Source organism: Meriones unguiculatus, chromosome 5 (genome assembly GCF_030254825.1).
Source record: "Meriones unguiculatus strain TT.TT164.6M chromosome 5, Bangor_MerUng_6.1, whole genome shotgun sequence".
Lineage (NCBI taxonomy): Eukaryota > Metazoa > Chordata > Mammalia > Rodentia > Muridae > Meriones > Meriones unguiculatus.
Genome location: NC_083353.1, coordinates 126,023,781 through 126,050,485, shown reverse-complemented (window position 1 = coordinate 126,050,485; position 26,705 = coordinate 126,023,781). Strand labels below are relative to the sequence as shown.

The following is a 26,705-nucleotide window of genomic DNA, read 5'->3' as shown; positions in this document are numbered from 1 at the left end:
CTTTATCTAAAAGATCTGTCGCACGCCTAACCGTGTTTATTTAGTTTGTCCCATAACCTTACAACTACTACTCGGCAGGTGGGACCGTTTACCTCTACTGTGGAGGAGTACAACAGGTCCGAGGCAGTGTGAGTTGTCTCAGCAACAAAAACAAAACATAAAGTCCTTGAGCACATTTTACTGTGCATATAATGGATTGGGTGCATACTTAGCTATGTGGTACACATAGTTTCTATTGGTGTGTAAAATTACATTATGGTTATTCAATAAGAAATTCTCATTAAGCGGAATATACCTTCTTTTTGTGGCTGTGGAATACTGCAAGGCAGAGGGAAAAGCAGAGTAGGAGCAGCTAGGATAGAAGGCACACACCTGTAACCCCAGTGCTTGGGGATAGAGGCAGCTGTATCTTTGTGAGCTCAAGGCCACTGTGGCCTGCATAGCACGTTTCAGGCTAGCCCGCTTATCGTAGCCATATTCTTTTAATGGCTGGCATTATAAAAAGTGTTTGTGAATGAAAATGAGGGTATCCTACTTCTAGCTTTCTCCAGATACTTATATTTAAATGACAAAAATTATCCCCTCTTTTTAAAAATCTGCTAAAGGCATGCATATTATGTATGAAAAATATTCACACTATTCATCTATCATAATGGATTAGCTGAAACTAAAGACATTGGGGTAGGAGAGATGGTTTAGCTGTTGAGTGCTTGCTGCTTTTTTCCAGTATCCACATTAGGTGCCTCTTGGGCACCCCCACATCCCCAAATGAAAACTGAAAATTAACAGGAAGGAAGGCAGAAAGCTTAGGAAGCACATGACCTCAGAAGGCTGGGGCCCTCTGTGTGCTCCTGTTGCCCTGTGGCCACAGGATCCCTTAGTGCTGCCTAAAGCTCTCTAGTCACATTCCTCATTAATATTCAAACCATTTCTGATCCCTCCAGTCACCCCTCCTGAATAATAAAGATTTCTTCATCATTTCAGTTCCTCTTTCATGCTCTTGCAATGTCACCCTCCCCATTTAGGCCAATCACCAGTGAACTTTGGGGAATGAGGGGAAGTCTCATGTGACTAGAATAGAGTTCAATTAATTGTGGTTTCCCTCCTGCTGCACAGCCCCCAACCCCCTGCTAGATTTCCCTCCTAACTTCTTTCCGATAACACAAAAGACAGAAATTAGGGGGCAAAATGAAGAGCTGGCAGCCCCACACTCATGTATTCAGGAAATATGGCAGCCAGGGAGAGCTGATTCCATCTACAACTCCACTCAGGCACTCAGGTTGGCTCTGCCTGAGAGAATAACTCTAAAGCAAATTACCCACCTTGCTTCAAAAATTTAAGAAAGTTAAGTCATAAATTTAAGAAACAAAGAGTACAGAAGCATTGACTGCAAATGGGTAGAGCTTCAGCACAGAATGCCACCATGAAAATGTATCTACTTAAGAAGGCACATGCCTCTTTGTTCTGTTAAGCCCCCCACCCCCACCCCCCTTGAGGGGAAGGTGATCAAAGAGCCAGCCACTAGAAAAATTTTTTAAATGCTGCTGGGTGTGGAAGGGTAGAAGGCACATGCCTTGCCAGTTTAAAACACCAACAAAACAAAACAAAACAAAACAAAACAAAATAAAACAATAACCTAAGCACTAACAGTATAAATTCCAAGCATTTACTAACATGTGAGCTGTTGCATTCACTCTTACTGCTAAGTCCTCATTTGCTATTAACAGCAGTGTTTCCTAGCCAGGAGGTGGTGCACACCTTTGATTCCAGCTGACTTCGAGGCCAGAGTTCCAGAACAGCCAAGGCTTCAGAGAAAAATCCTGTCTCAGAAAAAACCAAACCACTACCAATACCAAAAATGTTAAACAAATAAACAAAACAACAACAAAACCCCCAAACCCAGCAGGGTTTCCCATCAGGTTAGCTAATGATCACCAGTTTGAAAGGTTCTTCTGCAATGTTTGAAACTTTGGGGGCTTTTAGTAGGAAAATAGGTTATTAACAAGTAAATTCATTTTTTTCTCATACACTTTCTAGCATTAGGAGACCTGGTTTTCAGAAGTACAATTTACGCCAGTGGTTTCTGTCCCAAAGAAATTCAAATTAAGCCAAGTGTGATTTACTCTCAAGTGAAAGCCTAAGAAGTAAGCCCCTAAACCCATTCAGCAGCAGCTGCCTGCGGTCTGCCCAGGGACAATGAACAGACTCACAAAGACTCTGCAGCCTTGTGCAGAGGCAGGGACCTACCAAACATTAAGCCTCCCCGGCTTCCTACTAGGGTCTCAGTAATTAAAGAAAGCCTTTCATAAAGGAAAAAAAAAAATCAATTATTTCATGAATTACAACACTTCTTTTCAGCAGTAAAAGTTTGCAAATTTTTTGGGGATGAGGTTTTTCAGAGACTCAAAGTAGCCTTGAGCCATTTGAAAAGAATGTGCCACTACACGAGCACTCAGGGGACATCACTGTGAACCTGAAGAGAAGAATGCAGACAGAGCCCTGGTCTAAGCAACCTGACCAGCCTTCAGGAGGCTGCACGCAGAACAAAAGGTGAGAAAGCCCTTCCAGGGCCCTCTACACACTCACGATAGCTCACAGATGAAAACATAAAATTCCAGGTACCTGCTACCCTCTCTACACTTTTATATTCAAGAAAGAAATGTTTTATTTGAGGGAAAGCTCGTTCTTTGATGTGAGATGTAAGCTGAGAGGAAGCAACTTGGCAGACTTCCAGTCTGAATTATTTCCTGAATGTGATCTGTAGTTCTCCAAACACTTTCACCCTCAGAACTGCTTCCTGTTTTCTGTCTCATCAAACTGCACTTGTTTTCCTACTGACAATGCGTGAGCTGACAGCCAGCAGTTACATCTATGCTCTCATCCACCTAGTAAGTCATTTGCTTACCTATGACTGTGACCAATATGAAAATGAAAAGCAGTATCTCATTATTTCTTTAATTCCCTGATAACTGGTAAATTTGAGCATTTAGTTATACTTTTTTTCTAAAAGATCTACTTATTTATTATGTATACAGTGTTCTGTCTGCATGTACACCAGAAGAGGGTACCAGACTGCATTATAGATGGTTGTGAGCCATTATGTGGTTGCTGGGAATTGAACTCATGACCTGTGGAAGAGTATATGCCAGTACTCTTAACCTCTGAGAAATCTCCCCAGGCCCTAGTTATACTTTTTTACTTTAAAAAATTTGTCAACAATTGACATGTACTCTATATGTATGTATACCTATAACAAACACACCCCATAGAAATGCTGCATCTGAGAGACCAAAAGATAAATTAGCAGCTATTATTAAGACCTGAAGTGGTGGGTAGAGAAGTCCAGTAATGCCCTGAGGGGAAGGACGGCCTTATTGCATCCTTTCCCCACCCACTAGAGATATAGTTGCTAGGAAACTGGCCCATCCCCCTAGGGAGGGACATCAGATTATTAATGGCCTGGGAACCTTCCTATAGCCAATCGATTCAAAATGTAGCATTTTGACCAATAGATGCTTGCCAGGCAGGAATCGCCCCTGCCTTGGGCATGCTGGGATGAACCAGAATCATCCAACTAACCTGGGCACGGGGCGCTCAGCTCCCACCGCTTCGGCGGTGGGGGTGTGTGGGCCCCCAAAGCTGCAGCTTGTAATTTACAATAAAAAGAACCTCATGTATTTACAGCGGAGTCTGTTTATTCCTGGTCTTTTGGGGTTGGTGAACTGGGCAGAACACATCAAACTAATCAGTGTATATATTACTGCACGTAACTGCAACTCGGACACCATCTTTGAGGCCTGGGTACAGAAGTGTAGCCTTTAATCTCAGCAAGGGTAAGGTAAGGCATAGGCAGGTGGGGATCTGAGTTCCTGGTCAGGCCAGCCAGAGCTACATAGTGAGACCCTGTCACACAAATGAACAAACAAATCTGTCTTAGTAATTTTCAAGTACTTAATTCCTTGCTACAACTCAATCACTATGCTATACAAAAGACTCTACAACTTATAAAGTGAAGTCAGTATTAGTCACAGCTCTCTTGTGGAAACCCTAGAAATGAGCACTAAGGAGGGGGAGGAAGACAGTGGTGAGAAATACCTCCGGGAAGGCATGTGTTTGTAGCCTTGGGAGAGCTAACAAGGCCAGCCTAGGCAGGCTTTAGAGCCACACTCCTGAAGATAGCCTCTGATGCTGCAGGCCAGCCACTGTCACTGAGCAGAACTGGAAAACATTCCCACACCTCACAAGTTTCAGCAGTAAACCACAGTATCATTCAAACGATTCACTCCTTTAATCTGAGGCAGAGGCAGAGAGAGGCAGAGGCAACCTGTTGGAGGCCAGCCTGGTTTACAAAGTGAGTCCAGGACAGCTGCTCTGTTACACAGAGAGACCCTGTCTCAAAAAAAAAAAAAGACAATAAATAAAAAATAAAAACCAACCAACCAACAAAACAACCCCCCAAAAACCAAACAAAAACACCCCCAATTAAATTACAAAGAGCTCTGCATGGAAATCACTGTATACTTATAACACAGACTACATTATCAATAGAAAAGATGAAAGGTAATTTGGAAAACACATTTAAAATTAAAAAATTGCTTTCTCTAAAACCTTGTTTTTAAAAAAATTACAGACAGGTATAGCAGTGCATGTCTGTAATCCCAGCAGAGGCAGGAGGATCTCTGTGAGTTTGAAGCCAGCCTGGTCTACAAAGTGAGTCCAGGATAGCCAAAGAGAAACCCTGTCGAAAGAAAGGAAGGAAGGAAGGAGGGAGGGAGGGAGGGAGAAAGGAAGGAAGGGAGAGAGAGAGAGAGAAAGAGAGAGAGAGAGAAAGAAAGAAAGAAAGGAAGAAAGAAAGAAAGGAAGAAAGAAAGAAAGAAAGAAGGAAAGGAAGAGAAAGCTATAGCCAGGCATCGGTGGAGCACACCCTTAATCTCCACAGAGGTAGAAGAATCAGATGGGTTTTGTTATGTAGCTCTGGCAAGCTTGCGACTAAATGCTATGACCCAGGCTGGCCTTGCACTAGCCATTTCCTGTTTCAGCCTCCTGAGTGCTGGGATTACAAGGGTGCAGCAACCCACCTGCCTTAAACTCTATGTTTTGAGGGGCTGGAGAGACGGCTCTATGCCGTATTGGGTGCTCTGGAAGAAGAGCAGAAATCACATTTATAGGGGATCACAGATATCCTCTCCTGGTACAAACATACATGCAAGTAAAACATTCACACACATAAAATAAACGTATCTTTCTGTGTGTGTATGTGCTGGGGTACAACTTTAGCCCGTGTGAGGCAGAGACAGATGTAAGCTTGAGGCTAATCTCTCAAAAATTTTTTTCAAATGTACATACTTCTCAGCATATATTCCTGATAATTGTTGCAAGCGCTAAAATTTCTTATATCTCAAATGGTTGTTCTCTTAGGTACTCTCTCCTTTTATTAAAATTAAGACTTTTAGTCTTTAGGCTCAACCACCTGAGTGTTAGGATTAGCGGGAAGCATGTACCACCACACCTGGAACTTGCAGGTTTTTCCTTAGAATCTTCCTTCTCTCCAGCCTCCCACGAGGTGAATGTATTCACTTTCACACTTTTAACCACGCGAGATACACTGGCAACATCTAAACCGTGCTCAAGGGCAGACTGCACTCTGCAGATGTAGGCTCACAGGCACCGCGGCCAGTCCCTCTCCTCTCTTCACTTACAGGTAAGTTCTCTCCAAAATATCAGGTTACAAGCTAAGGGTTACAGATCTTCTCCCCCCCCCCTTTTTTTTTTTTTGTAGAGAATCAAACCTAAGGCATACAAGACACACTGATCGACAATCTTGGTTTTGTTGAGGCAAGGTTTCACTGTGTAGCTTTGGCCGGCCTTGAACTCTTGTTCCCTCTGTCTCTATACCCAAATCCTGGGGTTACAGCTGTGTGCTACCACACCTGGTTCCAGGTTTCTTGTCTATAGAGATCCTTCAGCTCACAAGGCTGTAGAAGCTACTAATGGAAGAGAGATTAGGGATGGAGATGAATTCCCACTGGTTCAGTACAGTTCAGAATTCCAGGAGAGGAAAGCTGTGAAGGTACAAGGATAGAAGCCCTCTTCACTTCCCTAAAACTTATCTCTCCCCTCAACTTCTGCCCGTCCTTTTGCTCTGAGTCAAAGAGTGGCTCGTCACCAAAGCTACGCTATGCACAGAAATATGATTACCACGAGTAAGACACAGCAATCAAAGTGTAAAACCTATACATATTTCAAAACCAGTACTGCAACCAGCATGGTATCAAAGAAACCAGGCTGGTAACGCTAGGTACTTACCCCCTGGGCTCTTCTTCAAGACCCCGTCCTTTCTGGACTTTAATCCATTGCTCCAACTGCTGCATCGAATTTGTTCTCTGAATGACTCGATCAGCTTCTGTGGGTAGAGGCCCTGCATTTGGGTGACTTCCACCCCGGCCATCTGCCAAGCTGACATTCACTGTTTTGCCATCTGAACTATTCACATTGATGGGTCTGTAGTGCACATTCTGGGGTGGGCAGGCTGGCCCGCTTTCATATTCCAATGGCAGGGAGTTCAGCTTTACACTGTTAATTTTTGTTAATGGCCTGTCTTGACCATCCTTCTGAAATCCGTATCTTTCAGCTTCTAAGGCCCTTTTTTCTTCAATCTTGCTAATTTCCTTATTTTTCTGATTGTTTTGGACCTCTGGTTTAATGAGAACTCTGTGGTTGGGAATGCTATTGGTTTCTTTAGTTGATGCACTCTCAGTTGTAATCTTGTCCACTCTGAAAGCAGAGGAGAAAAGCATAGTAAACAGATGCAACAGGTGTGTAATTACACCTTAGACTCAACCTAGGAAAACCACTTGGATGAGAACAAGCAAACTAACAGAGTGAGAGAGCACAGCTGACACAGAACCTCACCAGCTGTGCCATCACATGCAGGGTAACACTAGAATGCAAGAAAACACAGGCAAAAGCTACCAAGACAAGCGCTGCATGCTTCTGCCTGCGGCAATCTGGAAACAGAGCCACAGCCCCTTAAAACAGCCAGTCAACTGAACTAAGAATGTGGCTCTCAGTCAGAAGACCAGCTCATCAGGAGACAATCATGAGCCTGGCTACGGAAGCTGCTGCAATAGGAAACTACAGTCTGATGCCACCAAAGAGGTAAACTTCATGACTAACGTCTTGTTTGTATGTACAAGGACCTGTGTGTAGCTTTTTGGAGTGATGTCATATGTAGCAGGTTGCCCTCTAACTTCTGACTCTGCCTCTCAAGTGCTATGGCTGCTGACATAATGGGTGTGAGACATCATACCCAGATAGCATGGTTTAGCTCTCCAAGCCAAGCTGGCTTATATTCAGTGAGCTTTTTTTTTTCTTTTTTTAACTAGAGGGTCTCACTATGTAGGTCTGACTAGGCCAGAACTCAAAGAGAACTGTCTGCTTCTGCCTGGATTTAAAGGCATGTACCACCATGCCCAGCCTCAGTGGGCATATTTACCTAACTATCTGCACCTTTGGGCAAGGTTTAGAAGCTTACATTGCCTCAATTTCCTTTTTTGGTGAACACAGTAGCTTCAGCAATGTCAGACGACTGTTATGAGACCCAATTGATAGCTGGCAAGGCCCTTACTGCCTTTACTGTTGTTCTAGCTTATCAAGCAGCTCTGTGGAATCCTTGTGCCTGGTCCATGTGCCCAAGAGAAGAAAATGTTCATCAACTGTGCATCTAGGCCACCTGAGTTTACTACTCAGTTACTACAGCTTTTTTTGATGAGAAGGTGTTTTTCTGAGTCAATCATACCTAGGCTTTAAAAATATCAAGCTGAGTGTGTGAACCCACATAAACTTGCCATGATCCCTCCATTCAGTGGGAATTTACAGAAGTGCCCTGCCTCTTGCATTTCAGCATATGTCCCATGATACTGTGGTTCAGCACACATGCTATAGCAAGGGCAGTACTGTTGTTACATAATGGGATGTGTGGAATATGAACTATGATGTGTGGAGAACACACATACTCACACATTTAACTCTAAGTGCAGAAATATAGATTCTACAGATACCATGGAATAGGCTCTAGCCAACATTCAAAAGTAGCTCCTCTCAGAGTGAAATCACACACTGCACAGACACTTGTTAAGTTAGATACAGAGCACTCAGATGTAAACAGCAGATACTGGAGGGTTTACAAAGGTGGGCTCTGTTAGCCAGGTGGGGGTGGCGCACACGTGTAGCCCAAGCACTGAGGAGGCAGAGGCAGGTGGATCTCTGAGTTCGAGGCCAGCCTAGTCTACAGACTGAGTTCCAGAACAGCAAAGACTACACAGAGAAACCCTGCCTTAAAAAAACAAAACAAAAACCCCACAAGCAACTAACCAAAAAGACCAAAAACGGGCTTTGGGGCTTCTTCCCGTCAAAGAGGAAACCTTCAAAGAAATTGACACCAAAAGTTCACTGAAGTCTGCAGGGAGAGGTTATTTAAACACTGAATGCTCAGTATCTTTAAAAATGTAAAACTAAGTCCAATCAACTATAACTACTCTTTTCGACTAGAATTGTAATGTTTTCTCCAAAGATTTATCATTAAAGAAACATAAGCACGCAATGGCTCTTATTTAAATGGAATAAACCTGATTCAAAAAAAACCATGAGAACATAAGCCACAAGAAATATATCTGATTTAAGAAAGTGATATTTGGGGCTGGAGAGATGGCTCAGAGGTTAAGAGCACTGCTTGCTCTACCAGAGGTACTGAGTTCAATTCCCAGCAACCACGTGGTGGCTCACAACCATCTATAATGAGATCTGGTGTCCTCTTCTGGCCTGCAGGCAGAACACTGTATACATAATAAAAGAAATAAATATTAAAAAAAATTGGGGGAAAAAAAGTGATACTTAAGCCACGAAAGCAAAGACATTGGAAACTAGTATTGCTATTAAGAAAAAATGGTAGGGGTTCTTCAAAATCAAGAAACAGAGCTGCTACCTGAAGACAGGTGTGGTAATTCACACCTGAAACCCCAGTTGTGGTTACCAGGATCAGGAGTTCAATCTATACTGACTTTGAGGCCAACCTGGGCTACATGAAACTCTGACTCAAAAATGAATCAATCAATCAATCAAGAAAAACAAAACGAAACAATTATGATTCAGCAATCCCACTACTGGGAATCTATCCAATCAATATGTCAAGGAGAGTCCTGAACTTATATGCTGAATGTAGCACAAAAGACATCTTCACAAAAGCCAAGATGTATACTCCAATGGCTGGATGACGACTTTGTAATGAACATCCCAGAGATATTTATGTTAGTGGAATAAGCCTAGTCCAAAAACACCTTATCCTTTCATTTACATGCAGAACCTAGAATACTGACTTCAAAAAAAAAAAAAAAAAAAAAAAGGAACAGAAAAGTAGTTTCCAGAGGAAAAGTAGTTACCAGAGCCAGGGAAGGGAAGGGGTGGGGGGGAGTGGGCAGAGAGAGGATAGATAATTGGTACAGCTGAATAGGAAAAAACATTTCTATATCTTAATAGCATTGTAAGACAACTATGGTTGATAATGGCTTTTCAAAACAACTAGTATAGATTTTTAATGTCCCTAGCCAAAAAAAAAAAAGATCAAAGCCTGAGACGATAGCTATGCCAATTATCCCAATTTGATCACTGCACATTGCATCCGTGTGAATTGTCCCATGTATAATTAACTACTCTATGTACAGTAAAATGTGTAATTACTGTATGCCAACTGACAATAAAAATATAGGGTTGATGTATAGTTTAGTGACAGAGATGCTTGCCTAGCATGAGTGAGGCCTAACACCCACAAACTGAAAACACCACAGAGGGCTGGAGAGAGATGGCTCAGTGGTTAAGAGCACTTGGAGCTCTTGCAGAGGATGAGGGTTCAATTCCCAGCACCTCTTCTGGCACCCTTTAGCACCAAGAAGATATGTAGTACACAGACGAATATGCAGGCAAAACACCTAGATTTTCTTTAAAAATACAATGAGGTTATACAAAATGAAGATAATGTGCTAAGGGATGGGAATTATTCAGAGAAAGTATATTAGACCCAGATTTTTGAAAATGCTGTCAGGTAGCTACATACCAGGGCCCTATAACATTGTAGTTTCTGTGTGAAATCCTCTATGAATTTAGCAGAAATGAACTTTAAAAACTGGATGTAGGGAGGGAGTGACCTCTTGAATGAATGTGTACTGTATGACATGAGCTGGCCATGTCAATGACAAAGGAAATATAAACAAGTAACTCACCCATATCATCTCATATTGTAAGTTGATACATGTTGTTACTGTTTTAATGTGTATGGACATTTTTGCCTGCATGTATGCAGTGCCTTTGAAGGCCAGAAGAGGGAGTCAGATCCTCTGAAACTGGAGTCACAGATGGTTGTGAGTCTCTGTGTGGGTACTGGTAATCAAATCTGGGTCTTCTGGAAGAGCAGCCAGTGCTCTTAATCATTGAGCCATCTCTCATGCCCCACATTTTTATGTGTGGTTTAAATTAATTTATTACATTTTGGTGACAAGGTCTCACTGTATAGCCTAGGGCTGGCCTCCAACTCATAATTTTCCTGCCTCTGTGTCTCAGGTGCTAGAATTATAGGGGTGTACCACCAAGCCTGGCTCCAGCTTTTATAATTGCAAATTCAACAACAGAAAATGAAAATAAGTTAAATTTGAGAAAAGCATAGTATGTAATACAGAAAATAAAACTCTTGTACTTAAGTATTATTATTGTTATTATTATAATTTTTTTTTGAGACAGAGTTTCTCTGTGTAGCCCTGGCTGCCCTGGAACTCACTCTGTGGCCCAGGGTGTCTTCAAACTTGGAGATGCACCTGCCTCTGCCTCCTAAGTGCTGGGATGGATGCAAAGGCCACCACACTCAGCTCTCTATTTATTACTTATTATCAGTGTGTGTGAGGTCACACACGCCACAGTGCGCATATGGAGGTCAAAGGACAGTGCTCTAGAGTCATTTCCTTTCCCCATGGGTTCTAAGACTGATCAGGCCATCAGGCTTTCAAGACAAACACTTTTACTCACTCTGTACACTCATTGGGAAAGCCTAACTATCTCTCCTCTCAAGTGCTGGGATCAGATATCCCAGGGAATAGGGCTATGGCTTGGTGGCTTGGCCCTTCCTTGCCTAGCATGCACAATGCCCTGGGTATGATCTCCAATACAGCCACCACCACTACCAACAAAAACCTAGAACCTGTTTTATGTCCATGCTTGGGGACCAGCATGAGGATTTGGGTTTTAAAAACAATAGTAGAAATAAGAGCCAGTGGTGGCAGCACACACTTTTAATCCTAGCACTCAGGAGGCAGAGGCAGATCTCTGGAATGAGGCCAGTCTGATCTACAAAGTGAGTTCCAGAACAGCCAGGGCTATCCAGAGAAACCCTGTCTGAGGAGAAAAAAAAAAAAAAAAAAAAAAAAAAAAAAATTCCAAGTATCTCATAAAGACTCAAAGTGCTCTTTCAGACAACATGCCAAAACAAACAAACAAAAAACAAAAACAAAACATTAAAATGAGCACTGAAATAGTATATATGATGTAATAGGCTTGATCTCTAACTGGGAACACACATGGGAGAAATCTATAAATGCACAAATTAGCAGTTTTCTTATATAAGATGTGAATTTAATTATCATTGACTGGAAACAAAATTTAACTATATTATGAACCTTCAAATTATAGGGAATTTAAAGAAGTATCTTCTCCAGCACTTGGGAGGCAGAGGCAGGCAGAGCTGTTGAGTTCAAGGCCAATCTGATCTACATATGAGTCCAGAACAGCAAGGACTACACAGAGAACCCAAGCCACCCCCAAAGCACATTCACTCAACGTCTTATTTTTACACTTTGAGAAATGCATTTTCTGTAATTAGGTCTGCTTCTTTTTGAGACAGGTTTTCACAACTTAGCCCAGGCTGGCTTTGAGCTTGAGATGCTTCAATTAAGTGTGAACTGTGCCTGAGACAGCTGAACGGAAAGGTGCTGAGTGTGATCACTGGAACCCATGGAGTGAAAACAAAGAACGGACTCCTGAAAGTTGTGCTTCCAACAAACACTGTAGCACAAGCATGCACACACACACACACACACACGTGCAAAAATGTGTGTGCCACTGTGACTAGTAGACTAATTCTCAGTATAATGAGAAATATTAACATGATCCGTTCATTGTCTTCAAGCAGGGAAGAAAATAAACAACTCTAAGATTAATTTTAGCAGGAAATCTGAGTACCACAGTTTTAAGGCACAGGTCATCAAGAAATGGATACATTTAGAAGTAATTTAAATGTTCTATAAACTATAATCAGAATTAACCAGAAAATATTAACAAAATAAAACTCATCAACAACAAAACAACAAAACTCGTTTTGTTGTTATTTATTTACTTCCCAAATACTAATACAATATAAAAATACAATGAAATTAACTGTAAAGTTAAGTTCTATGATTTGGGATATTTAAAAAACCTCTACCATGAAGCACACAGATCTGCCCAGCTTTAAGGTAATAAAAAGATGTACTCACCGGAAATTAAAGGTAATTCTGTAGGAAGAAAGAACATTTGGTTTGAACGTTAGGATTCTAGAATTACCCCAGTACCCTGACAGGTGAAATGTGACAAGAAGAAGGTGAAATAAATGCAGGTGAAATAAGACTCTTGGCCGTGCAGCAGGCCTGAGAGAACACCATGCACTATGACAACGGCATTTGTGAGGCAGGAGTAAATGAAGATGGAAATCACGGCTGCTTCCTACAGGGCTGTACCTTTTCACAGGTTCTGTCTGCACCAGGGCAGCATCTAGCATGGCCTTCATCCACAGCTCCATTTCCTTTCCTGTATCGGTGCAGAAATAATAGGTCCGCATGTTTGGATGGGCTGCCTGAGTGAAAATGACACCATCACTTTATCATGATATGGATTCTGAAAAAGAAAAGAAAAAGAGGCTCTTTATCTGACCATTACTATGAAATTTCAAAGAAAGTAGACTTGTCTTTTACATAAGATACAGAAATGATTTAAAAAAGAATACACACACTGACCCCAGCACGGCACAACATTAATTGTCCCCTAAATGTTTCTTCAATTCCATATACTTTAAGGCTGCACAAACGTGCTTTAGGAAGAATGTTCAAATTACACCTGTGGGTCTGCCTTACTCTACTCTAACCATTTTAACTTGGTGCACCCAATAATTCTCACTTAGGGTAATATTTCTATCCAGACATGGCACTTGGGAGGCTGAAGGATTATTCTGAGGCCATCCTGAACTACATGTTGAGATATAGAACAGTGTGATCCACAGTGTAGACCCAGTCTCAAAAACAAAACCAAACAAGACAACACAAAAGTAGGGTATAATTGAGTCATCAACAACAGAACTGTAAAGCCAGGGCAAGCACTCTCCTGCTTGTTATCAGTGGCTTTAGTCTTTAAAAGCAGATGCTATTTACGGTCTTTCACAGACACCGTATGGACACTTAGGAATAAATGATGCCAATGGCACTGTCTTCTAGCTTTTCTTTTCAGGTTTCCAAGTTAAAATGGAAACACCTGCAGTTTGAGAGGATGAAAAAGACTGGTGTGCTTTCTTTTATGGTGCTTTTTTTTTTTTTCAATCAGAAAATCAAAATGAAGGCACTGGTGAGCCTGCTACTATGGGGGAGCACTGCAAACCCACAGCAGATACAGAAGACCAGCTGGAGGGAGGAGAAGGCTGACACCAGGAACGAGGAAACAATCTCAGTTCCCATTTAACAATTCATGCTCATTTCCCATTTGATACCTGAAGACTCGGCCAAATGAACAACAGCCACCGCAGCCTAAGTGAGTGTTAAGCAGCTGGTTGGTTAAGAACTGAACAAGAGCTGACATCTGTATTCACACCCTCCACACCAAGATCCTATCATCTGCTTGATCCCCAAGGTGAACATCTGTATTCACACTTTCCATACCAAGATCCTATCATCCGCTTGATCTCCAAGGTGAACATCTGTATTCACACTTTCCATACCAAGATCCTATCATCTGCTTGATCCCCAAGGTGAACATCTGTATTCACACTTTCCATACCAAGATCCTATCATCTGCTTGATCCCCAAGGTCAAATTAGCTTAACACAATACACATACAGTCCATGAGCACAGTGAAGAGTGTAATGTCCTAACTAACAAATCTCCATGGTGACAAAAGAGTAACTGTTAAAACAGTCTAAGACAGAGCTCAAGTGCTCTGGTGCTAAAACGCTTAGTCCTCACCGGAATTTGGGAAAACGGATGATGAACACTGTCCACATCTGGGATTGTGGAAGGAACTAGGCTGGTGGTGAGAAGATCCTGTCAAAGCCTTGAGACAACACAAGCAAAGCCACTTGTATAGCCCCCCACCCCCCTTGAGTCCAGAGACTGTGACGTTCCTACTTACCATGCTGGTAAGAGTAGACTCAAAGTCAGCAAATGCAGTCACACAGTAGCTCAAAATTTAGGGGAAACACCACAAAAGGAAAGTTGAAACAGTAATTACTATTGTTACAGGCAACATCAAATTAATAGTTACAGAGACATTATATCAGACCCCTGTGGCCACGTTGAATAAAATTTTTAAAAAAATCTGCAATGTTAAACTGACTTTTATTACTTCTACTTTTTAAGTTTGTATGTGCTGGATTTTTGTCTGCATGTCAGTCTGTGCATTACATGCATGCAGTGTCCTCAGAGGCCAGAAGAGGCCATTAGATCCCCTGAATTGGAGTTACAGATGGTTGTGAGCTGCAATGTGGGTGCTGGGTCCTGAACCCAGGTCCTCTGTGCTCTTAACTGCTAAGTCATCTCTCCAGGCCCTGCAGAATGTTTTTTTCTTTTTATACTGCAGTATTTTGTTTTGAAGAATCTAAGAGACTAGATAAAATGTCCCCAAATTTAATAAATATTTGCTAAATTTATTAACAGATGAAAAGTTTAAACCATGGTTCACACAGCTCTAGACACGTGTATGACTAAATTCTTGCCCAAAGCTCAGCGGTTTGTGATGCTGGGAACGGAACCAGGCTTTGTAAAAAGGAGACACTCTGAGGTGCCCTGCCAGCCCCAGCTCTACTCAGTTTCTGGCTGCTGTAGGCTCCCTGCTTCTGTGCTAGTTTACTCATACCTGAAGCCACGCCCCCTCGCTCTCAGGCCTTGTTCGAGTGTCACTTTCATACCTGGCTCAAGCCTTCTTAGTCTTCCACCTCTTTTATAGCTTCATGGTTAATAATAATGCAACATATTAATTAGTGACAAAAGTGACATTCTAATATAGTCCTGAATCGTCTTTAAAAGGAATGTTTAATGTTGTATGCATTTTGTAAAGGCACAAACATTTTCATTGTTAAAAATAGTGTATTTTGTCCTCATTTGTACCTTTATTTTTTTTTTCAAGTGTTTGGGAAGTTTAATAAATTAATTGTAAAATATAGATAAGCCAAACACTGAGAATGACTAAGACATGCCCCCTCCCCCAAAAAGAATTCACCCTACCAAAAATCACAAAGGGATAAAGTGAAAAGCTACTAGTATGCCAAAAAATCATAGGATCCTAATGTTGAAAGAAAATGTACCTTTATTCTTAAAACAAAATTTCCAGATTAATTTGTCATGATTATTAATATATTTAACCAGGGGAAACAAACAAACAAACAAACAAAAAGCAAAACCCAAATTCAGACCGGGTCATCTCTGAAATTTAACTATAACCCTAAAAGCAAAGAATGTAGCATGCTTTTTTAAAAACAAATATTTGCTATCAAAATAGCATTAAAGTGTACTCTCAAAAGATGAGTGGGTGAAGGACAGTCGCAGCAGGGACTCGGGTGGCTTGCATTTAAAGGTGGGAGATGAGCATTATTACTTGAGAATGTCTTTGAGGCTATCCTAAATCTGTAAATAGGCCATACTGAAGAGCTGACTTCAGCAATACTCTTCCCATGTATTTTATCTGACAAAATTCAGATAGTAACTGAAAGAAGACTGATCAGGAAGACAGTCAGCCACTAGGACAGTCATCCATGATGTTCACTGTGCTGTGCTTTCTGCAGAAACATTTGAAAACAGTCTGGAATATGCTAGCATGGTGCTTCCTAAAAAGGACAGTATTTTCTGGCAAGACAGTAGCATCACTAACCAATATGCTTTATTTTTACTTTAACATTTTATATTTTATGCACATGAGTGCTTTGCCTGCATGTGTCTCTGTGTCAGAAGAGGGCACAGGATCCCTTCAGCCTGGAGTTACAGACACTTGTGGACACTAGAAATCAAATCTGGGTTCTCTTGAAGAGTAACTAGTGCTCTTAACCACTGAATATCTCTCCAGCACCACCAGTACTTTAAATGTAAAATATCACTACCAGTTCTTTCTTACAATAGTTTATGGATCAATTTATGCTTGCCAAAGTTTAAAACACAGAGTGCTCATTTCCTTACCTTAAAAGCATATTTGCGATTGATGTGGTCCTCAGCAGTAAGCATGGCTATCTGAAAACTTGGTAACAGGATGCTTCCCAGAATGCCCTCTTCCTTCTCATCTAAAAGAGAAGTTGGTGTTTAATCAGAATTTTTGTTTTTTGAGAGTTTTGCCACTTGCCCCATGTTCTAATACGCCCATGCTCTATTCACACTGCTCCCTGTCTTTCTTGGACTGGCAATTTGTCTGAGCGCTTCTAGAGAGGTGGTAGCAGCTGTCCAAGGATATGCTTAGGAGATGCGTTCACATGAAAAAGTATTTTCAACTAAGCCATAAAAGTTGTACATTTAAAAGCTATGAAGCTTTAGCTTTGTCTTTACTAGTAGCTGAGATACATAGTGAAGCTGAGGACTTGAGTGGCAGATCCACAAACCAAGTGCATTACGCTGAGGAAAAAAAGATCAAACATTCATTTCTCACAAGGAACTTGCTGCTTGGGGATGTTTGAGAAAACTTGTTACACCCTGTCATTGTTATGGACCCACCAGACAAGCTAATGAAACTGCACTTGGCTGACAAACTCATGAATGAAAAAATTATTAGCGAGAAAGAATTTTCTCTATCATGCTTGCTCCCTACTTAAAGCAATGATCACGAACTAGCTGAGCCAGGTGGCACATGAACAATGTGGCACATGCCTGCAGTCCCAGCAACCGAGGCAAAAGGATCTAGAGTTGGAGGTCAGCCTGCACACCATCACAAAACAAGACATTACGAATGTAAACACCTCTTCATCTCTAGAGTATACAGTAAAACTTCTAAAAGAGAGCAGAAACAAACCAGGCCAGACTTGGTGGCTCATCCCCTTGATCCTAGCACTTTAGGAGGAAGAGGTAGGTAGTTTGAGGCCAGCTTGATCTACACAGTGAGTTCCTGGCCAGCCAGGGCTACATAGAGACCCCGTCTCAAAAACAAACGAACAGACAACAACAACAACAAAGGTTCAAATTCAGCCTAAAAATCTAAGGGAAAAAGTTGGGACGCAGCCATCAATTAAAAAGAATGATCACACCCTAATTTGTAAATCCAATTCTTTTTACATAAATGGTCCCACGAGCAACAGCTCATAAAATCACGTTTCATACAAAAGTCACTTTTATCAAATATATTCATCAGTGTCACATGGGGTTTTCCAGCATTACCTGGGGTGTTTTCCACCATGACACTAGTTGTGAGATCTATGGCAAATCACTGATGCTCAGTGTGTCATCGTCTAGCAAACTTTAGGTAACAATGCTCAACGCAAAGGCAAGGTTAAATGAGTTTATATACACATGGACCTCAGCAGAGTAAAGTGGTTAATAAACTCTGCATTATGTAAAATTAAATATTAGGACACCATACACTTTTCATATTTTTTCTTCTTAGTTGAGAAACTACAAAAATTAATACATATATTGAATATAGGAGGGAGGTGACTATAGTAAGTAAATATAATATATGGCTTCTATTTACTTTGTTCTTATGAATTAAAATTTTACTTTGTGCATGCGTACTATGGCGTACACACGGAGGTCAAGAACAACTTCTTCCCCGTTGCTGACAGTTCTTTCTCTCCTGCCGTTGTGCTGCTCTTCCCAGGTTACCTGGCCTGTGAGCTTCAGCTGACGCTCCTAGCTCCTCTCACATCTGGCTGCAGCAATGCTCGACCACAGGTGCCACCCACAGCACCCAGGTCTTCAGATGAGTTCTGGGGGCTGAACTCTGGGGGCCACAGTGCTTGTGATGCTAGCATTTTTACCCGTTGAGCCACTTGCCTGACCCTTTTCTGTAGTTTATTTTATTTTTTTAAACAGGATTTTTTCCCCCTGAGAAAAGGTTTCTTTTTGTTGATTTGGAACTCAATCTGTAGATCAGACAGGCCTCAAATTTACAGAGATCCCCCTGCCTCTGCCTCTTGGGCTCTGAGATTACAGGGTATGAGCCACCATTGTCTGGCCTTATGGTATGTTCTAAACATTCCTGTCGGTGTAAGCACTTGCACACTTGCTGCATGAGTTGAGTTCAAGCCACAGCACCCATGAGGTGGAAGGAGAGAAGGATTCCCGTCAGAGTTTGCTGGCCTCAACAGATCTGCAGTGACATATGCTTGCCTATCCCCACATCATACACACATCAGTGATAAATAAAACCATGCACCTCTTAGGAGAAAAACCACGACAAAGAATTTGGTATTCCTTTTGTCATAAATTATTATTATCAAATTTTTATTCTAGAAATAAATTGAGGATAGTAAACATTTTCTTGCTATCATTTTATACTCCACAAATTGTCAATAAATATACTGGAAAAGCAAGAAAATATAAGTAGCTCGTGGGGAATTCTGGAGACAACTCTTAACTTTTCCCCAAGAGTGGAAAACTCAAATGACAAAAATGATATAGTAAGCCTGGTGCCAGCTAAAGACAGAGGACAGCATAGCTTATGCTGGGTGGATGGCTTGTACAGGTTTGGTAAATTCGGATGTAGCAGTACTCCTCCACCCCAATTGACTGGGAAGTGAGCTGATGAAAACAATTCTAGTAACTATATTTAGAAGACTGAGACACATTTTATTACTTTGGTAGGTGGCTATACCTATCAAAGTATCTAACCCAAAAGTAAATTTAAAAGAGTGTATAAAATAAATAAATAAAAGTGTATAATCCAAAGGTAATTTTAAAAATCACAGTGCGGGGACTTCTGGGTAAGATGAGGGTCTAGAAGCTGCCGGCATATGGTCCCATTAGAAAGAGTCATCTAAGACAGAATAGACTATCACAGACAAAGAGAGGAAAAGCTTTGATAATTCACGGGAGAGAAAAAAACTGACACAGCTCCAGGTGGGTACAGGGAAGTAAACACCTCACGTAGAAGCAGTGTGCTTGCTCCTCTCAGTGGTCCTGGGGATTTAGCTCCCAAGTGTAGTCTGAGCAAAAAGCAGATTCCCAAATAAAATCAAAAGAAATAACCAAACTACAGGACCTGTAAATCATAACCCAGACACATGAAAAAGTTAGAAAAGTGAGACAACGTGACGGTGACGCAGGCAAATGCTGGAAGATTTCAAAGATGATACAAGCAAGCAGATACATTTACTCTAGGACCCAGGGAGAATAATCAGTGACACAGAGAAAAAGATTGAGCAATGCCCAAGAAAGTTAGGCAGGATAAACAAAGTAGAAAGCATCACCAGTAGCCTTGGCCAAGCTGGAAAATAATATCAGGAATGGAAGACAAGGTCCACTACAGTCAATCAATACCGAAAACTAAGTAAATGAGCATGAGCACAGTGTCCAAGAGCCATAAACACAGTCAGGAGCTGCGTCTAGGAGACCATGGGGTCCTCAACAGAATTGGGAAACATTGTATTTCTCAACCCTGCTATTAAGTTGTAAGTTGTAATGAATTTAACATTGCTTATCAAATGTGTGGCTTATAAGTATTTTCACTGTGATGACTGTTTCCTGTTTTGCAGAAGCTTTAGTTTAATGCAGTCACCTTTCCAAAATGTCACTGCCAAGGCCAGAGTCAAAGAGCTATCCCCTATGATCTCTTCTACATGTATTACAGCTTGAGGAATTATGTTTAGATTGAGTAAGAAAGATATATCAAAACAAGCAAGCTAAGATGTATCATTCATGACCATTAAGCCTGCACCAAAGATACATGATGGAATACTCTATACAGATGAAGAAGAAAGTCTTAACCCCAAGAGCAAAGAAAAGAATAAACTTCTTGAGAGAAATAGGTGAACACATAAAAGCTAGAAAGGAATCCATCACATCCAACAGTTAACCACAAGTCTCCTAATGCTAAGAAAAGAACAAATGCCTGTACTGGACAAGAGCAACTATCTGTTGTCCCCAGATGGAAAGTCAAAAGATGGTAGTCAATCTAGCGAGCAAATAAGATAGTGTATATAGTTTCTCTGATACCCGATAAGGTAGGAGTTCAAATTAAAATCAGAAGAGAAAAAGAAAGCCAACTGCATATAACCAAGAAGACACAACAGGGCTGGGAGATGGCTCAGTGGCGAAGAGCACTTGATAAGCTTATGGAGGAGCCAGGTTTGTTTCCCAGCACCCCACACATGGCAGCTGGCAACTCTCTGGAACTTCAATGTCAGGGGATCTGATGCCCTCTTCTGCCTTCCTTGGGCACCCGCCCACAGGTGGTGTACATTCACATGTGGACAAAACTTCATAAACATAAAAGCATGTTCGTCTTAAAAAAATACAACAAAATACAGAGGAAGGAAGTACAAATTCAAGGCCAGCCTGGACTGAGCCAGACTGTCTCAATAAACAATAACAAACAACCCAAATTATGTATGTATGTATGTTTGTGTGTGTGTACATACATGTATATATATGCATATATACATACATATACACATTCATATTAGTAATTAATGTTTTTTATTCTTCAAACCATTATAATAGTTCCTGATATTACACTCACTTGTATAAAATCACATTTACAAGCAATCTATAAACCCACAGCTAGATCTGACAAAATTAACATACAAAAATCTTAGCTGGCAGTGACGATTATGTCTATCATCCTAGAGACTATGAGGCTGAGGCAGGTTCACTGGTTCCAGGCCAACTCAGGTATAAAGTGCTAAGTTTTCTCTAAGTAACAGTACCCAACCAAGGATACTGTCAGGTTCTGTATTTAAAGACAGTGCAATAGGGTGACGATTCCTAAGCTCTTCACACAAATCAATCAGCATTCAGGGAGCAGACCAAAATCAGACCACTGCTCAGCCAGGTGCAGTGGTGCACACCTTTAATACCAGTGCTTGAGAGGTAGAAGCAGGTGCACCTATGTGAATCCAAGGCTACCCTGCTCTACAGTGTGAGCTCCAGGCCAGCCAGGGCCACACTGTGAGGACCCTGTCTCCTATCTGCTTCGAGCCCTCTCTTGTATTTTGCCATACTCTAGGGCTTCTGAGCCTTGGGTCAGCAAAGAAAGGCTTTCCTGATGTTATTTGTTCACTGTAAACAGCAAAAGCACTGATGTCTTTTCTCTTAGGACATATCCAGCTCTTAGCATACACTGCATCTATGAAGCAAAGTGCTCGAGCGGTCAACGAACTCACCTCTATAATAAAAAAGGCAAAGGTCAGAAAGCACAAACCAGCGCTTCTTCCACAGCTTCATGCCGGTACTGTCCTGCGTTAAATAACAGATTTTAGATACTTTTCATAGGCAATTCTTATATGCATGTAACGTAGCCTAATTAAAAGACCTATCACAAAGTTCTGATTTGCCACTTGCACAGCCAGGCGACTATAGCATGTTACAAAAGATCAGAAAGACTCCCTGTTTCTACCACAGAGAAATAATAGATATTTGAGGATGCAGACATGCTGCCCCCGATTTGATCATAATGCTCACACATATGAAAACATCACATGGTTCCTCATAAATTCTCATATGCTGACTACAAAGTTTAAAACAAAAATTCCTGTGACTAGTGTTATGTTAATTAACAATCTGAAAGTCACTCTTCTGAACATGTGAGCATTTGAGAACAAGGATAATGGAAGCATGTGGTGTGTACAGACTCACTCTGGTAGCTAGATTTAATAAATATGTTAATCATCAATAAGAAGCAAAAAATGTGCCATGACATTATTTGAAAGGTAAGATGATTAGAATGAACGGGTGAGAAAAGCGTGAATATGCAGATTTAGTGAAATGAACACTTCTCCTTCCAACTGCAGTTAGGTTTTACTCGTCCTGCAGAAGACTGTTTCCCGCTGGCTAATGCTAAGTGACCTACTTCATAAACCTACAGCTTTCAAACAAGATCACACTTAAAATAAAAATTACTTTCTCACATTCAGTAAGCAAGAGCGCTAGAGAAAACTAGATGCCCTAAAAATGCCAGGCTTGTTTAGACATCTACATTAATACTTCTTAATATACTTCTAGTTCATCTAATAGTGACCTTAAAATGATAGAGATGATATATGGGTAGAAAAAAGTCCTAAGTGTAAAATCTTTGTCTTTAAAATGAACAGCAACTCCAAGGGAGAAACCAAAACCCAAAGGGACATGTGTATGAATGGCTTGCATTTTCAGTCTTCACATTTGTTCTTTGGAACAGACAAGAAAGCCTTGATTATCTTAGAACCAGGTCTATAGACCAGGCTGGTTTTGGATTGGGAGATCCACCTGCCTCTGCTTCCTGAGTGCTGAGATTAAAGGAGTGCACCACCACACCAGACTAACTACTAGTTGTTTTTGTTTTGTTGCCCTCATCCTCCTGCCCCAGAGACAGCATTTCTCTGTGTAACAGCCCTGGCTGTCCTGAACTCGTTTTGTAGTTTTGTAGATCAGGCAGGCCTCTTATAGAGATAGACCTGCCTCTGCTTCCTGAGTGCTTGGATTAAGGGCATGTTCAACCACACTAGGCTAACTATGAGTTTTTTGTTGTCATTCTTTTGTTTTGTTTCTTTTCTATCTTTCTTTTTTTTGGAGACAGGGTATCTCTGTGTAGCCTTGGCTGTCCTGGACTCCCTCTGTAGAACAGGCTGGCATGGCTTTGCACTCACAGAGATCCACCTGCCTCTGCCTCCTCAAGTGCTGGGATTTCAGCGTGTGCCACTGTGTCTGCACACCCCCCTCCCCCTTTATGGAAAGTAATTCTACTTGGGTTTGAACCCCAGGCCTCCAGATTTAAGGTCTGATGCTTTACCAACTGAGCCACCTGAGGATTCTTAACTATGAGTTTTAATGAATGAATGTTATTAGGTACACCAAAAGCAATAATATCACAAAGCCATTGATGTAATTAAACAAATTTTCCTTGTAACTGGAATTGAATCTAGGGTGGCCTTGAACTCTTCCCCATGCCTTCTGAACAGGGATTACAGGCACAGGCTACTGAACCTGGTTTAAAGTGCTTCTAAATTCAGTGAACACAGGCTAACCATGGGTTTTGGGGACCCTACTGTAAGCCACCTATCTGAAACCCACAGAAAACAATTTCAACATAGTAATAATGAACTCTACCTTCCTAAAACCCTTAGTAATCAACTTCCCAGGAGGACTTTAACCCCATCTCATCCAGGTAGCTGAGGATGGAGATAAGACGTACCTGCTTATACAGCCAGCCGCGCCTGACCACAGGCGCATTAGGATTCCTTTTAATTGAATTGGACCTTTTTCCAAAATTATGAACCTTTTTGGAGGCCCGTGATGTCTAAACAGAAAAAAACAGGACAGAACATGTAGTATTAAGGGCTGGAGCTTTAATATCGTCTTCATTTTAATAATTTTTATCTTTGTCCATATTTCTCTGTTACTTTCAGGAAAAATTACAATTCCAGTTTTGCTGGCTTATGTCAAGTATAGGAAATATACACAAAGAAAGGTGATTTCTAGGGCTATTTTGTGATTTTCCCTCTGAGAGTCTTGTTGACTCAACAGAATGTCCATTCCCTCATACAAACGTCCATAATGTTTGCAAAATTACTCACTATCTTAGCTCAAAATCTAGAAGAAATGTAGGTCATTAAAATTTTATTATATTTATTTGAATCTATTCTTTATGTGTATTACCACCAATATAATTATTATTCTCTACTTCCAATGTTCAGTCTGTGATAAGTAATAGCAATAGATACAAACTAGTCCTCGTAACTGATTAAGCACAAGTAGAATCACTTACCCTGCCCACAGGGCTCATAGGATGTGCTGTATAGTCTGAAGCCATGTTGTAGTTGGAAGCTTCATTTATCATACTTATGGGTCTCTCCTTCTTTTCTTCAGATGTCATGGTTGCAACAGTCCTGAAAAAATACCAATGCTACAGCCCGCTGTCCATGCGAACTGCTTCACAGCAGGGCCTCCCTAAGGGATAAAGGTTCCCTTCTTTTAAATAGTTTGACACTAGGTACCATAAAGTAATATTTCACCACTTAAAAAAAAAAAAAAAAAAAGAACAACACTTCAACTTCTAGTTCAATGTAAGTCGGTACCATACTTAAATAGGCATTATTGCTGATACTCTTCTTGGTCCCCCAACTGAAAAATTAAAAAAAAAAAAAGAAAAGAAAAGAAAAGAAAATCAAATTACAAGGGTTTGAGCCATGTGACACAAGTCACGAGGCACTGAGCTCAATTCTATATACCTGCAAGTACACACACACACACACACACAATTACAATGTTGATTATTCTAACATTAGATATAACTAATAGCTATGGATAGTTTTATGCCATATAATGGTAGAAAATGGAGGGGTAGATATGGCAAAAAACAAAGAAAAATTTATAGAAAACAGTTAATTATCACAGCCCCAAAATGAAGGGTAAGAAAATAGCTCAATTCAGTTGAACAAAGTTTGTAGGTTTCTTTAGCCTGACATTCTGAGCTCTAGAGCTGACAGACAGAATTTAAGTTCTCATGAAACAGCTTCTAAAATTATATTTCTCAGGAAAAAAATTAGATCATGTTTCTCTGTTGTGGTAAAGAGCTGACACTGTTATATTTGACCATACAGGTTCCGATAAAACTGTTCTGACTGCGATAAAACTGTTTTGACTGCACTATATTAAACTCAGGTTACAGCAATCCCATGCAACCCCACTCTGATGCAGGCACTCCATGAAAATCTACTTACTGGTCATTCACAACAAATATACAATTGTCCTGGGACGGCTGTCCTGTGACTGGATGCTTACAGGTCACTTTCCGTTCATTATGGCTAAAAAAAAAAAGAAAAATACATGAAGCTCCTTCTACAGTCATAAATGTTTTTCTAATATTTTAGTAGCAAAGCACCTACTTTCAAATTCAGACATTAGCCCCTGAGCAAATACAAGCAGAAGTACAGCTCACAGTTACAGTACCATGGAACCCACCCCCTTATTTGGTCTGAGACTTTAGCCCTATTCCCCCAATATTTCATAAACAAAGTCCAGTTGACCAGGACAGTTTCTACTATATCTTATACATCACAGGTAAGACACGAACAGAAAGAATGAGCATTTACCAGCCTCCTTTAACTGGGGCTCAACTCTGGCACATTTTAGAGAGCAAACATTGAGTCATGTATGGCACAATGCTAAACACTGCAGGGACATTAGCACACGAAATTTCTGTAACACTAACATAAGGTGGTATATTTAAATTAATTTGTCCTTTACCAGTTTCACACATGCATACTACATTTGGTCACGTACCAGTCTCACCCTCTCTCACCCCATCTGTGTTAATATACAGATACTCAGCTGGCCTTGTGAGGGGTAGCAGGCCTCCAGCTAGTGGGGACGGTTATGATCCTGATCAAAGGCAGGCAGAGAAGTCAATGACCTCCAGGTCCCCTCCCACTCCTGCCAAAATGAGTCTTCTGCTTATCTGAAAACTGCACGGTCACACTATACTTGCCATTCTTTCTCATAGCTCATCAGCTTTGCTCTGGTCAGGAGTTTACTTCCACAGGCTCAAAACCAGACCAAGAATAACCTCAGTTTAGCTATAGTGTGTGCTTGGCAATGTCTTCTACAGAGGTTCATATCCTGAAGAACGAACTGAGCATACCACAAATCTTGTATTCACTTGCACATTTTTTTATTACATTTTTTTTATTTATGGAAACTCCACAAATACAGAAAGCTGTATCTAATACACAGCTACCAAAATTGACACAACATACATCTGCATCCATCTCCAGTATCCACCAGTTGCTTTTAGTTTATTGGCTATTTATGAAACACACCCATACCAAATGAAACAACTTCATATTTAGTTCCAGACAGTCGTTCTAATGCTCATTCACTGAAGCCCTTCCTAAGATGCTCACCTCTTTAGACTGTAGTTCCATTTCATATCACAGCACCCTCTGCATTTACTAATGGGTAAAATTGTACTGTCAGCTCCATGAGACTTCATCTTTATTCCTGTGCCACTAAGGAAAGTTTAGTTTTTTTCTAAACCATTTCCTCTGGGCTTGTCACTGCCTGATTCACTGTCTCTCCATCTGTGTGTGTGTGTGTGTGTGTGTGTGAGAGAGAGAGAGAGAGAGAGAGAGAGAGAGAGAGAGAGATATGCAAGCGAGTGCAATGTTATGCATGCCCATGTGTGCATGCAAGAGTTCAGGTGTATTCTTGCTCTATTGTGCTCTACCTTATTATTTTGAGACAGTTTCTATGAACCAGAGC

General features: G+C 40.9%; 1 protein-coding gene across 32 annotated transcripts in view; it reads right to left on the bottom strand.

The window, feature by feature from the left end:
* Plekha5 (pleckstrin homology domain containing A5) overlaps positions 1-26,705 on the bottom strand; it is a 184,414-nt gene that overhangs the window by 53,463 nt on the left and 104,246 nt on the right. For 20 of the 32 annotated variants that reach the window (XR_009591998.1, XR_009591999.1, XM_060384365.1 and 17 more), the window contains 8 exons: positions 25,166-25,249; positions 24,211-24,331; positions 23,638-23,742; positions 21,632-21,704; positions 16,506-16,606; positions 12,813-12,928; positions 12,573-12,590; positions 6,307-6,774 (listed from right to left, as the gene is read on the bottom strand). Coding sequence is in view for 30 of the 32 variants with exons in the window: in XM_060384365.1 (XP_060240348.1) it covers positions 6,307-6,774; positions 12,573-12,590; positions 12,813-12,928; positions 16,506-16,606; positions 21,632-21,704; positions 23,638-23,742; positions 24,211-24,331; positions 25,166-25,249 (1,086 nt within the window). In the remaining 2 variants the exon portion in view is untranslated. Of the gene's footprint in view, positions 1-6,306; positions 6,775-12,572; positions 12,591-12,812; positions 12,970-14,469; positions 15,659-16,505; positions 16,607-21,631; positions 21,705-23,637; positions 23,743-24,210; positions 24,332-25,165; positions 25,250-26,705 lie in introns of those variants that run through there. The other 12 variants (XM_060384338.1, XM_060384339.1, XM_060384342.1 and 9 more) reach the window with 2 other exon arrangements.